The sequence below is a fragment of the Mytilus edulis genome, chromosome 3 (assembly GCF_963676685.1).
Source record: "Mytilus edulis chromosome 3, xbMytEdul2.2, whole genome shotgun sequence".
In the NCBI taxonomy this organism is placed as follows: Eukaryota; Metazoa; Mollusca; class Bivalvia; order Mytilida; family Mytilidae; genus Mytilus; species Mytilus edulis.
Genome location: NC_092346.1, coordinates 85,552,708 through 85,567,964, shown reverse-complemented (window position 1 = coordinate 85,567,964; position 15,257 = coordinate 85,552,708). Strand labels below are relative to the sequence as shown.

Sequence of the window (15,257 nt, the reverse complement as noted above, 5' to 3'; positions counted from 1 at the left end):
ATTCTAAATCTATAACATATATTGATTAAGTCAGCGAAAAGTTATAGTTTCAATTTTTGTCTCGCTTTGGGGTATAATTATAGAAGTGACAACTATGCGACAGATCCTTGGACAGGATCACCAGTGATGGTTTTACACGACTGGAAAAAAAAGATATTCATAAACATATACTAGTATATGGGATTGACTGATAGCAGGCTAGCCTCGAATACGGGTTCAATTATTTTGTTGGACTCCCTGATCGATGACTTTAAGACTTTTAAGTACTATAGCCTGAGGCTAATTCTCCGTCGTAAGTACATGTATTATATATATATATATAGCTTGAGGCTTCTTCGTCTTGAAGTAATTATAACATGATTAACTCTAATCGGATATTTTAGCCAATTTATGTCGAGAGCTTATTTTACGCATGCATTTCTAGGCTACATAGTTTATAAATGTCCAAGTTAAAGCCCATATAGATCATAGAATTATGTTTATCAAATGATCATGTCACAATTAAAACAGCAAGAAAGGGATTGATCCGTTAGACTAAAACGAAGCATAAAAACAGCAATTTCAAGTATTTCCAAATAAACTCCATGTACTGATTTGATAGTATTCACAGCTGCTAAACACTATCTTAAAAACAACCACAACTAATAAATATAGAATAATTATCCCGTTTATAATATTGATCAATTATTTCGTACTGTTACACCATTGTTCTAGTATGGATGTGTCTGTTCCAAGTCAGGAGCCTGTAATTCAGTGCTTATCGTTTGTAGTTGTGTTTTCGTTCATTTTTTTAACATTAATTAGGCCGTTAGTTTTCTCGTTTTAATTGTTTTACATTTGACATTTTGTGGCCTCTTATAATTATTTTGATCTGAGCGTCACTGATAAGTCTTATGTAGACGAAACGCGCGTCTGGCGTATTAAATTATAATCCTGGTACCGTTGATAACTACTTATAGCTGACTATGGTGTATGGGCTTTGCTCATTGTTGAAATCCGTACGGTGGTCTATAGTTGTTAAAATTTATGTGTCATTTGGTCTCTTGTGAAGAGTTATCTCATTTGCAATCATACTACATCTTGTTTTTGTATGAACATATCACAAATTAAGTATAAAAAATTCATAAACAGTCTAGAAAAGCACGACCTTTTATCATGTCAAAAGCACAGAGTGACTGTAGGACCATTAATGGTCATAACTGTATAGCAGATTATATGTAGTGTCCATTTGTTCATTTAAGATTACACGTCAGTATCACATTTCTGTGTTCAGTGAGCTACTAAATCACGGAAAAAAATCCAATTCAGTATGTAGTCTTTAACTTTTAAATCTCAGGCGTAATGTTCAGACATTGTTGTTTTTAAAAAAGTATTTATCAAAGTCAAACGACGATTATTTAAGTTTTTTTTATCGTGCAATACAATTTGTGATTATGGCCGGATCCAAGATATTTGAAAGAGGGTGTAATTCCTGATAATTGAATTTATACTGACGATCGAAGCGATGCGAACAATAATTTGGACGATTATACGCTAAAAATGTGTATAGATATTGTGGAAAACATGAGATTTTCAAAATTATTTAGCGATCGAAAGGGGGAGTGCGCTCTCTACCCCTATATCATCGAATGCATGTTTAGGTATAAATGGACAAAAACCTCGTTCCATACATTAGTATAGGTAAAGACGAAATAGTTCTATAATATATCAATTCTATTCATTTCTGCCCACATCAAATTATCTTTAATTAAATAACAGAAAAATAACCTTTTAAAAAAATAGTCGAGTACACCTTTTACATTCGGATGTGTTGAAATCTACTTTAAAACTTGTAAGAAAAACAACCTTCTCGCTTCGGAATTCATTATTTATATATTTTTATGCTAAATTTTGTCTGGGTAGTTTTTAAAATTCATAATTTAAGAAGATCTAAAATATGGATCAAGTGAAATGATATGAAATTATGGGTGTATTTGATTACAAGTTGCTAACTTACTTATTCCATTATAATATTTGTGTCAATAAAATCATTCAAAGTTTAATGACAAAATATTTAAAGATTAAAAAAAATAGTTGGGGTTGATTTTTACTTAAAGTATGTACCAGATAAATGCGTGTTCAAAGAGCAAAACCAGGGTTTCTTATCGTCGAGTTGCAAGTTGCGAGTTAAGAAAGTCGAGTTGCGAGTTAAGAAAGTCGAGTTGCGAGTTAAGAAAGTCGAGTTGCGAGTTAAGAAAGTCGAGTTGCGAGTTAAGAAAGTCGAGTTGCGAGTTATAAAAGTCGAGTTGCGAGTTAAGAAAGTCGAGTTGCGAGTTAAGAAAGTCGAGTTGCGAGTTAAGAAAGTCGAGTTGCGAGTTACAAAAGTCGAGTTGCGAGTTAAGAAAGTCGAGTTGCGAGTTAAGAAAGTCGAGTTGCGAGTTAAAAAAGTCGAGTTGCGAGTTACAAAAGTCGAGTTGCGAGTTACAAAAGTCGAGTTGCGAGTTACGAAAGTCGAGTTGCGAGTTACGAAAGTCGAGTTGCGAGTTACAAAAGTCGAGTTGCGAGTTACAAAAGTCGAGTTGCGAGTTACAAAAGTCGAGTTGCGAGTTAAGAAAGTCGAGTTGCGAGTTACAAAAGTCGAGTTGCGAGTTAAAAAGTCGAGTTGCGAGTTACAAAAATATTGTTTACACCGAATTTTCAGGTTTGATTCACATTTGATAAACAAAACATGCATGTACCCGAACTTAGTTATTCCTGTGATTGTGGGATTTGAAACAGTTATATGTGATACTTATTTATAAGAGTCTAATATAAGTTAATTTCTGGAAGCATTTAAAAAAAAAATGTATCCTTAATGGACGAGATCGATCTTATTTAATCCAATGCGTTTACACTACAACATAAAAAGAACCGATCTGACCATAAATTACCTTTCGTAAACAAATAATCCTAAAAATAGAATAGTAAAGGAAATTCTGCATCTCGCGCGAACTATTACACATTGCAAAATCATTGAGAAAATAGTTTGCTCATTGGAATTTCGTATGGACTTATGAATCATTATTTTGGATCATACATCACAAGTCATTAAACAAAGATATGTGTGTAGACTATCGCTAAATAACGAACGGCCAATGCGTTTGAAGATCTTTGAAGATGAGGATTTGCAGCAAACAAATAGAACTTATTGATTTAGAAGATAATAAAAAAAAAGCCGAATCTATGTTTACTTTTCGTATTCCATCCATCATTTTTAAACACGCCGAACATGCGCAGATTTATTTTCATATCTGAATATAACTTTCACCTGAAAAAAGCGAAGCATTTACACTTGAAAAAAGATCGATTCAAATAACATTGATCTTTTTAAAACTACATCGATATCTGAAAGTAGACTTTTTAAGACCGATTGAAGATCGATCTTTTCCGTTTTCATTATTTCATCCATCGTTTTGAAAAACGTGTGTTTTTGCCGCCAAACATAGGTAGTAATTTCCATGCAATCGTGAGAGATATGTACAATAAAAGTGAATTATGTGCTAAAATAGACAATGTGCTTACTTCTAATTTTTATTCCAAAATTGGAGTAAAGTAAGGGGATATTTTGAATCCCACCCTTTTCAAGATTTTTATTAATGAATTTTACCGGAAGCACCAAACTATGCAATCTTTAATGACCTGACAACAGTATCGTAACTTTATCCCTTCTTAATAAGTCTGTTTAAAGGTTTTGTAAGCTTTTGAGGTGAACACTGACATTTTTCACCAGATGCTGTTGATATAAATGACCGCAGAATTGACTGCCTCATGTATGCAGAGGATCTTGTTATTTTTTGTCTAGTTCCAAGGCAAGTCTTTCAAAGACGACTTGATAGTTTATCCTGTACTATAAAATGGTGTTTAGAGGTCAATCTATCTAAAACCAAAGTTAATATGTTTAACAAAGTTTGAAACCTGGAAAACGTTTAAAAGAATATTTGTATTGCGAAAAAGATATAATAGAATGTGTTTACAATTATCAGTATCTAGGATTAAAATGTATATTGACTTTTTAAGCATGGAAAGGGAGAGGTATACAAAAAATCACTATAAGCAATATTTAAATTGCGAACTTCATCATCTAACAATCCAAGTAATTTTACTCTATAACATATATATATATGACCATACAATAAAACCTATTTTAATGAATGGCAGTGAAATTACAGGAATGTTCAAAACTACCTCTGCAGCATGCCAGAAAGAAAGTGAATATTTATTACAGCACCTTTACATATGAACGATTTTTTAGATGAATCCAATTTAAAATATATGAAATATATTTTAGGTTAAACAAATAGTAACTTTATAGCTGTGCTAGGAGAGCTTGATATATTCCCTTTATATTGTTCAGTTGTATTATCAATTATGAAATATCGGTTTAGAATAAAAATTAAAAAAAACAATATGAAAGATGGTTTACTATGTATACCTTTATGTGTAACAAAAACATGTTCACTAATAACATTGAATGCTTTAATTCATCCATACACATACATTATTTTTTTCAAAAAGCTGAAATATGCATAATTTGGAAGTAAAGCTTGACTTTGTTATCAAGTCAGTTAAGCAAAAACTTTGTTATAGTTTGGTAAAATTTTGGAACACAAAAAGAATAGATACAAAGAGTAGTAAATTAGATTTTTATTTCAAATTAAAAACTTGTTTTTCTAAAGAAATGTATCTACATGAATCTTGAACAATTTTTTGATGAAGTGTCGTCATATGTAACTTTCAAGGAGATATTGTTCAGTATTTTTGCTAATTTTTCATATCTCTCAAATGAGACAAAATTTGTTTTGTTATGTATATTTGCGAATGTGTCTGTACATAAATATTTAGGGAACTACATTTGTATATTATTACAAGTCTAGATGTTAAACGAAATGTAAATGAATATATGTTACTTAACAATGATAATTGTAATGATTTTATAGTTCAGGTCCTGTCTTGAATTAAATGTTTGTGACTTATTTAGAATAATATTTCGTTTCAACGTATAAAATATGGCAGTGGCTGTTTTGTCGACTCCCTTCGGGGCTATTTTACCAGCTCCAGCAGAATAGCGATTTATATAGATTTTTGCTATTTTGCCGGTTTTAATTAAGTTAAAAATAACTTATAATTGACAATATCAAACATGTGAACACTATATAACTCAAGTTTAAACCTAAGTGACTCAGTTTAATAAGTTACCCAATACTTTAAAAAAATACTTATGAAATCACGATGTAGCAATAATCATTTTATACTTTCCAATTAAATCTTACCTGTAAAATGGCGCAAATGTAGTTTTTACAATAGTATCTTTGACAGCTACATTTATAAAATAAAGAATAAAAACGGGGAATGAGTCAAAGAGACAGCAACCAAATCAAAATATACAATTCAACCAAAGGTCATTGGGTCTACAACACAGCGAAAAATCACACACCTAGAGGGAGCCCTGAGCAGGCCCCGAAACACAATATTAGATAGATCAAGAATATAGACGCCATTCTATGCTGCTAAATATAAAGATGAACCAAAATTAAAACATATACAAGAGCAACAAGGCTAAAGGTACCTGACATAGGTCAGACACAAAAATGTGGAGGGTTTAAACTGGTTTTATTCACGCCCATCATTTCCCCCTCATCTCTGGCCAATGTATAAGACACATATAATTTTAACATCCTCAATTTTGAGTGTCACTGACAAACAATAAATTTTGCGGTCCCTAACGAATCGGTATTGCCCGGCTCTGCAGCTGCCCCAAAAAGCCCACTTTAAACGAAATCTGCAGAAGGGGTGTTTTACATATATGTACTATAGTTTAGTTGCTATCTCCCTTTACGTTTAATACGACGGTGCTATGTATGAAATTTAAAAATAATTAAACTGCAAGCCATCTGCTGTATTTCAAAAGGCTATCTGCTTCTTCAGAAAATACTATACGTAGTTATTATCTAGTCCTTTTTATTTTTACAAGAGACTCAGATAAAGTCCAAACCACAAAAATAATCAACAACACTATGTACAATTCTATAAGCAATCATCATTCCAAAATGTTATACAGCTGCACCAAAAAATTAAAATATTTCAGTTTCCATATTTTTACGCAATTCGACTTTTGTAACTCGCAACTCGACTTTCTTAACTCGCAACTCGACTTTTGTAACTCGCAACTCGACTTTCGTAACTCGCAACTCGACTTTTGTAACTCGCAACTCGACTTTTGTAACTCGCAACTCGACTTTTGTAACTCGCAACTCGACTTTTGTAACTCGCAACTCGACTTTTGTAACTCGCAACTCGACTTTCGTAACTTTTGTAACTCGCAACTCGACTTTCGTAACTCGCAACTCGACTTTTGTAACTCGCAACTCGACTTTTGTAACTCGCAACTCGACTTTTGTAACTCGTAACTCGACTTATGTAACTCGCAACTCGACTTTTGTAACTCGCAACTCGACTTTTGTAACTCGCAACTCGACTTTCGTAACTCGCAACTCGACTTTTGTAACTCGCAACTCGACTTTTGTAACTCGCAACTCGACTTTCGTAACTCGCAACTCGACTTTCTTAACTTGCAACTCGATTTTCTTAACTCGCAACTCGATACTCGACAACAAGTGAATCTCGAGCAAAACATGCATACATTGTATTCTCCCCTCTGTCATGCATCAATGCAATAGGACAAAATACGTTGAGTTAGTTAGGTTATGTCGAGTAAAGTCATTTTATTGGAAATCTCTAATGGGAGGTCCACTGGAGTTTTGAAAGAGCATTTCTTGGCATGAGTCATTGACTTTTTATCTCTTGACCTAGAACTCATAAGCAAGCGTGTTCTTAACAAGTTTACTTTTTTATAAAATTATTATATGTCTTATTCTTTGAATGAATTAAGACAATCCTGAGAACAGAATGCAAAGGTTACTACAATAAGGGGTTTTAACTTTGGAATATCGCATCAACATTATAGTATTCATATATGTATAGTAGCAAAGAGGGGAAACAAGCTTTATCGCCCTAGAAACCAAATAGTTCTCAACGCAAACTTGCTATTGTCTGAAAAAACACTAATTACCAGTTAATTTTTCCAGAATCTATTTTCTAGAACAAACATTTTCCCGTACTTTAATAATACACTATCCTTATACTTGTCCCAGAAAATGTTTGCTTCCAGTAAACAGTTTTTTAAAAGATTTTTAAAATATTAAAAGTATTCATCATTTATAAAAAAAAAGTTAGATACACAGTCAGGTATGATAATCTGAAATGTTTCATTACAGTTATAATCAACATACAGTTACTTACCATCGTACATCAACATTTTAGTCAATACACCATACTGTTTGTACTTCTCATGGTTTAGGATTTCATTGAGGTAATGGTAAAACCTTTGAACCTCCACATCTCTCTGTGTTTTAGTGAAACTACATAAAATTTCCTCTTTGATTGTTCCAAGTGCACAAAATGCTCCTGGGTATTGAGCAACACAGAAGTATTCCTAAATAACAGTACATGAATAATGTTTTATTGTAGCATAATATGGAATATTTTCCTTTGAAGTTTTTACGTGATAATCTGCTTAATAGTTCGGTTTCTGAAAAACCATGGTTTAATATAAAGATTTATATGTTATTCCATTAAAGAGAATCATGACATACTTTGTCATTGCAACTTCATATAGATAGGCGGAGTTTGGACTATGGTTTTAATCTGATATTTTTTTTTATGTTAAACCATGATTTAAACTCCGCCTCTCTGTTACCACTCCGTGTGATTGACAGTTTAGCGAATGGACGAGGACAAGGATTTCGTTTGTTTTACAAATAGGATTTCTACTTTCTGGGAATTCCGTCACCAAACAAACCATTAATTTTTGGAAAGGGGGTGGGTATTATTTACACCTGAGCCGGATTATTTTTGCCAGTGCTTTAATGCCTGTACCAAGTCAGGAATATGACAGTTGTTATCCATTCGTTTGATGTGTTTGGACTTTTGATTTTGCCTTTTGATTTTGGATTTTCCTTTTTGAATTTTCCTCGGAGTTCAGTATTTTTGTGTTTTTACTTTTTAATAAATGCAATAAAATTTTGTTGCAATAACATTTTGTTAGGGAAAATCTTATTTTTTTAATAATTTTTTATGACATATCAGAACCGAAATATTTTGTTCTGAAAAAATCACAGATTCCCTGCGGATTCGTCGTTTAAATGTGTTAACTGTAAATAGCTTATAATACATAAAATTCGGAATAGAAATGGGGAATGTGTGAAAGAGACAACAACCCGACCAAAGAGCATAAAACAGCCGATGGCCACGAATGGGTCTTCAATACAGCAAATTTTAAAATCTAGCTATATACAAGACTTATACAAGTGAATGAAATTATATACAAATCACGTTTAACAAATTTACCACCACAAAAAATGACATTAATACTCTATCAACATTTTCAAAACCCAAAGTTTAAGGCTTTCGGAATTTTCTCTTTCATATAAATTGTTTCATTTATTTGTTTGTAGAATTTATCAAACCGAATATTTTAAAACATACCAAAGATTTGAAAAAAGGAGAACGTTGATTTATAATAATTGATTGATGTTTACAAAGCGTCCAGCAGTAGTTTTTTCATTCATATAACTATGTAAGCAATCGAATTATTTCCACAGATTTGGTGATCGGGTGATAATTTGAGAAGAAAGGTGATTATGCTCATAGTGATATGAACCTTGTTTTTTCCGTTGGTTCTACAGAATGTATTAAAAGGTTAAGACTAGTGCACGGTAAAATAAAACTTATCAGGATAAAATATAAAAAAGAATATGATTGCCAATGAGACAAATGTCCCAAAGATACCAAAATGACACAAAAATTAACAACTATCATAGGTCATCGTACGGCCTTCAACAATTACCAAAGCCCATACCGCATGGTCAGCTATAAAGGGCCCCGAAATGGCAATGTAAAACAATTCAAACGAGAAAACTAACGGGCTTATTTATGTAAAAAGTTCTTTTGGATATTTTGTACCACTAGGTTGCTGTCTCATTCACATTTACTACACAACTACTTTTCGTATCGAAAACCATTTTGTGACATACTAACGTAAAAGCTATGTAGAACATAACATGATACTTACGCTTTTAATGTGTCCGTTCTTATCCCTTTCTGTAACTTTACACACTTTTGGGCTGTATGGTCTGTGATTTATTATTATTTCAATTTGTCCTACCTCCTCAACGTCTCGATCATCATCACCAAGTTTACCTGTACTTCTTCCACTATGTGGTAATAACATGAAGAGACAGAGAGGCATATGTCCAGGGTTGTCATTAAACCAGTCACACTTTTGTATTCCTTGTGCAAGCTCTAGAAGAACAAATATTAAATATAATGTTTATATATATAGCACAGATCAGCAAACGTTTGTAACGCTGTATTATTGTCCCCAGTGGAACGCTTTGCGGGGAACATAGATAAACCGTGTGTCCGTCAGTCTTGTCTTGTTAGCTCTCTCATGTGCCTGATTTTCATGAAACTTAAAACATAGGTTTTTATCAATAATGTATCTTGCAAATTTGAAAATCAGTACCGATTGACTATTTTTATAAGAATTATACACCTTGCAAACATTTACTTTATACTGTTAAAATTTCATTGTTAGTGCTCTCATGTGTCGAATTCTTTTCATAGATTTATGAAACTTGTTTCATAAGTCTCATTTGTACAATTCTTTTCGGATTTTTATGAAACGTATAACATAGGTTTATGTCAGCAATGTTTCGGACAAATTCGAAAATAAGTGCTGAACAAAACAAGAGTTACGCCATCTTGAAATGTAAAGTATATGGAAAATTGCATTATTAGCGCAATTGTTTAAAGATAGGTATCTAGCCACAGCTTTTTAAAATTTCCATTCGTAAGATAAATTACAAAAACAAAAATTGCTGCTTCTATTTAACCTAGTGAAATATTTCTCCGTATGTCAATGATTGACTCTGTCGGGGATTTACAGATATCGTGAGTGGCATTACTAATCAAATCATGGTAAAAAAAAAACGTCTACCTAAAATTGCAAAACGTAGCAGTTAATCAAAATTGCTTTAGATAAATCTAAGATAGTCAGTAATAACTGTCCTTTCCTATATAAAGATATTTCAGTTTTTCTATCAAAACGACAAAGAGGAAGCTGTTTCCATTATTATCAATTTATCTTTCTTGGACGCTGATGTTCCTCTTGGTTTCATAGCACCATTAATTTAATACAATTTGCCATGCTCATTACTTTTTGTCTGTTAATGAACGTTATAGAATCCAATGGACGTAATCTATGCATCACCGTTAGTAAGTCCCACAAGTATGTAAAACCTAGTATACTCAATTCTTTTATACATACAATTTGGTTTGGAAGCTGGCTGTTACTGTAGACACCTGCCTATCGTTACGGTAATGTTGTTTATAGATCCATTAATGTAACTCCGAGTCTGTAGCTCATACGATTAAAGTTTTAAAAAATATTTAAATGTCGGAGTCTGTGCACTAAGATTCTATTTGATTATACTTGCTATAGAAACTCAGACGTGATGAAAATTTATTTGCAATAATGATACCTTAAGCTATATATTTATACCTGGGAGAACAAGTTCAAGATACCCTGTGAAATGTGACCATGCCATTCCAGCGGCTAAATTACCAGCAGGCAACACAGAGTCAATGGTGACATCAGCTACAAAGATTAAAAATATTCACATAAATACGGAAATTAAAGAAATTAAACGAGTACTCCGATTTAACCAATAGTCTATTACGGAAAAGTGAAATGTCGTCGGTGATAATCTTTAAGACAATTTTGCAGTAATGTTTTGCTTTTGTTTGAGTAGTTTTAGTTGGCTGTCCAGTTCAACTCCTATATGTTTAAGGTTGTACACTTTAGAAACTATTGTAATTTGGGGTCTTTTTTCCTTAAAGGTACACATACTTATACAAACAACATCCTTATAAAATCAGGAATAGTTAATTGTATTAATAGTCTTTGAAAAAAATGTAATAAGTGACTGGGTTGTAGGAAGAGCAGAGCGCAATCCAATTAACATGTACATCTGTGTCCAGTTCATTTCAAATGGCAGCCTACACTAATTGAACATAATCTTAATATTCGCACGTATACATTTTTGATAACGTTAAAAAAAATGTCTTCGATTGGGACATTATATTGGGTTGTTAAATCTAAAGTACTAACCACGAATCATTTCAATAACATTCATGATACATTTCTCATGTAAATTTCTTTCGAGGATCACATGACTTGCCAACTGTAGCATGGGTAACTTTGGAATATTCTCTTCACCAAGGCCGTCTTTCAAAAGAATGATAAGTCGGAGCTTATTGGTCTGCAAACTTTTCTCCAATGTTAATAGTGTTTCCAGCGAAAAAGAGAAATTTTCTATGCTCTCTTTAGAAAGAATTAATAACATTTTCTTACTCGCTGAAATAGCTTGATCAATTGCCTGGTACGTTCTAAATCCGGGCATGATGTGTTCCTCTGGAGAAACATAGGTCACTTTATTGTTTTGAAAAATGGTAAAAATGTATTTAGATATTTCGTATTCATCGTCATTGTTATACATTACAAAAACATCAGCATTTTCTACGGCCTTCAACCACGGATCTTCACCGTCCTTTTCATTAGGGTCTCTACCGGTCGCCATTTTAGGAAACTGAAACATGTAATTGAAAATTATGTTCATCACATTTTCATCATCAACATATTTTTTTAATTAATTTTCAGTTCAATAAACGATACTTTCAAACACACTCTATTTTGCTATGAAGTTTGCATACCATTCAGTAAAAAAATGTGTAAAGACTTATTGCGAACCCTATCATAGTTTTCCATAGATTCACCTGCAAGTTACCTGTCCATTTAAACTTTTGTAAGTTCTAGTGTCCCATTGAACAAATACAACAGGTATTGTTCTATGTAGTTTATTTGATGGGACCTTTAAATTTCTTCCAAGAGAAATCTATCACTCATTGATTAATTTACCTGAACAAAAAATTGAACTGTCAATGATAAAAATACATGTACAAATAATAAATAAGAACTCCTGCAAAACTGCATGTGGCATTGTATTTATTCAATATCAATAATACATTTTTAATAGTTTCAATATTAACACTGATTCAAAAATTAAAAGTTGATTTCTGCTCAAACTTTTGTATAATTAACCTTATAACCTTTAGGAGGGTAAGCTTGTCTAAGGGGGATTAGTTTGTTCATACTCTAGTATTTATGATAATAAAATGAATTTCAGCCAAGCGTGCATTGCTATTATTTAGTTACGTTAGTTTGCAAAATCAGTTGTAAGATTTCAAAATTATTCAAGATGAAAAATTAAAGCGTTTTTTTAATCAAATTAACCATGTAATTCTTAAAATATTCTTTTTATCTAAATTGATGTAATGTGTAAATAATGTATCCAATGCAAAATTTGCACTTTGTATGAATCAAAAGAACTACATAATACATGAACAGTCAGACTCAACAATAACCAGGGGAGATAATATTTTAATGAATATATCCACAGTGTTTAAAAATGTTCTCCGATTTTTCAAGCGTTATGCCATCTATAACTGCATCACATATTGCAGCTCTTGTATTGGTCAGAAGTAAAATAACAGTGATTTTATAAAATAAGAGTACAAATAAATTATTGTACAAATGTTACTTTTTGGTCTTCCCTTACATAAAACAGCAAGAAAATTATTAATCTATTTAGATAAATAGCTGAGAAATCAACATAAAAGGAATAAGTTGAGATGAATAACTATTTGTGAAAATAAGCTGGTTTACAGAATTTGAAAAATAAACAAAAAACACATTCATACACCTTGGGCATCTATTATATTGATTTCTGTCCTAATAAATACACTCTTGACATCCTTTCATGAACACATAACAAAACCTCAGTTTTGAATGAAGAATAAAAAAACAACAACCAGGGTATATTGAACAATAACAAGTGTATTTTCATTTATTTGGAAGAATTTTTTTTACTCAGGTAAATTAATCAATGAGTGATAAATTTCTCTTGGAAGAAATTTAAAGGTCCCATCAAATAAACTATACAGAGAACAATACCTGTTGTATTTGTTCAATGGGACAATAGAACTTACAAAAGTTTAAATGGACAGGTAACTTGCAGGTGAATCTATGGAAAACTATGATAGGGTTCGCAATAAGTAAAGGTAAATTACACCTATTTTGACATTTTTTCACCAACGTTTATTTAAGAAACAAACAATGTTCCCATTCAGTGTTTCTTTGTAGATGTATTCTTATTTACTATGTTGTTCAACAAACTTAATTTTAATCAAAGAAAATGGGTTTGAATCGACCCCCAAACAATTGAAGATTCTGTAAGAAGGAGTGCCTCAATTTTACTCATGAATGCTGAATAACAAATCCGTAAACATGGAATAACACAGACGTTTTGTTTTATTTCTCAGAACTTTGACAATAGTCCATGCTTCTTATTCATTCTTTTGGTATGAAATGGATGCCAGTGACATATTTTAAGTTGATATTTTTAAAGTAGCCTTTTTGTAGACGTTTCCGTTACTTTTCCCCTGTTAATAAAGTGTTACCAATCGGTATGTGTTTTTATGGTTTTTCTTGGGGTTCTTTTGTTGTTGCAAAATGGATTCAATTTGAGTATTGTGACCGTTTCAAACCCTTGCTAATGTTATATGCTTTAAATGTTTTCAGGATGATTTTTAATTAGATCGTTGTGTATATAGACAGTTGCTTGGAATCCTTGACCTCTAGTTAACTTTAAGATCCTTTAAGGCTAACACAAGTCTCTTTAATGAACATTCTGAGTATTATACTTAGAGATGGGTTGCTTCAACAGAATGTTAAATCGTCATATATATGTTCCATCATACTGGTCATTATTCAGCAGTCTCACAACTATGAAACAATTGTAACTTTAAACAAATGACATTCAATTCATATTTGTGTTTTATACGTCATAATATATATAGTTTTCGGTTGCATAAGAGGGACTTAAGACAAATCTATAAATGCTTCCCTGTTCAGTCAAGTACGATTTATTAGTCACTGCAAAATACTGGCCGGGAAAAATATATATAGAAAAATATTGCTGTACTAGTATATATACCACGTTGAAATCATAATCGATTTATATAAGAATATTCGAAGATACAATGTCATGAATGTATAATTCTTCAAATACACTACGGTTGCAAGTTCTAAACTCAGTCTGAAAAATTGTTTGATTTAATACAATAAAAACCTGACCGTATTGTACAGGATACCATGAATGGACACACTTTAAACCTGAACGTATTGTACAGGATACCTTGAATGGACACACTTTAAACCAACAGACTATACGTCAAAAGATTAAACACTAACAGACGCTGAATGATTGTTTAACATACTCAATTTCAATGATTGAGTCTACAAACTTACCTTCAAATAATGGCACATTTTTCATAGAAAATATCAATACAATAATAAGTAATGCAAAGAAGGAAAAGGTTCTTGATAAAACCTAAGTTTTACAGGACATATTTCCATGTTATTTTGTTTAATTACAAATGTATTAGTATTTGTAGGGAAATAAATATACTATCAAATAATGAAACAGAAACGGGAAACATTTTTAGCGAGAAGACTTAAGTTTTTAATTTCAAATGACATTATGAATACTAGTAACTATAACCAAATAAAAATCTGATATTTTAGCAGATATAAACAGGCACCACTGAACACATTTGCGAAGAAGAACAAATATCAAATAACATCATAACGGTCTTTCTTCTGCAACAAGTATATATTAAAGAAAAAAAAATGGACTTTAGATATACATGTGTAATAACAAGAATAAAAACAAGAAAATAATTGTGAGGTTTTTTGGACACAATTATCCCTCTGTATTTGTTAAAAAGTTTTTGTTATTACGTCTCAACAGTTATAACTGTCAATATGATACTATCATACATTGTCATATACATGTGTGTATCAGTTAACGAGGCAGCAACTCGGCAAGAAAATAAAAGACCAAATCCGTTACTAAATCATCAACTTATGGGTTTAAAATCCCCGTCATGACGTGTAGAGGCCAACTAATGTAACTCCTAACCAGATTTAAGACATTCATTGTTTTGTACATAAATAGGTTTTTTTTCTCGTTAGAATTGTTTGAAATTTTTCATTTCGG

General features: G+C 31.9%; 1 protein-coding gene across 2 annotated transcripts in view; it reads right to left on the bottom strand.

The window, feature by feature from the left end:
- LOC139514597 (uncharacterized) overlaps positions 1 to 15,257 on the bottom strand; it is a 31,794-nt gene that overhangs the window by 14,957 nt on the left and 1,580 nt on the right. For both annotated transcript variants that reach the window (XM_071304007.1, XM_071304005.1), the window contains exons 2-5: positions 11,249 to 11,726; positions 10,640 to 10,735; positions 9,149 to 9,378; positions 7,318 to 7,510 (exon numbers count right to left, since the gene is read on the bottom strand). In XM_071304007.1, coding sequence (XP_071160108.1) covers positions 7,318 to 7,510; positions 9,149 to 9,378; positions 10,640 to 10,735; positions 11,249 to 11,717 — 988 coding nt within the window. In that variant the 5' untranslated portion in view covers positions 11,718 to 11,726. The remainder of the gene's footprint in view (positions 1 to 7,317; positions 7,511 to 9,148; positions 9,379 to 10,639; positions 10,736 to 11,248; positions 11,727 to 15,257) is intronic.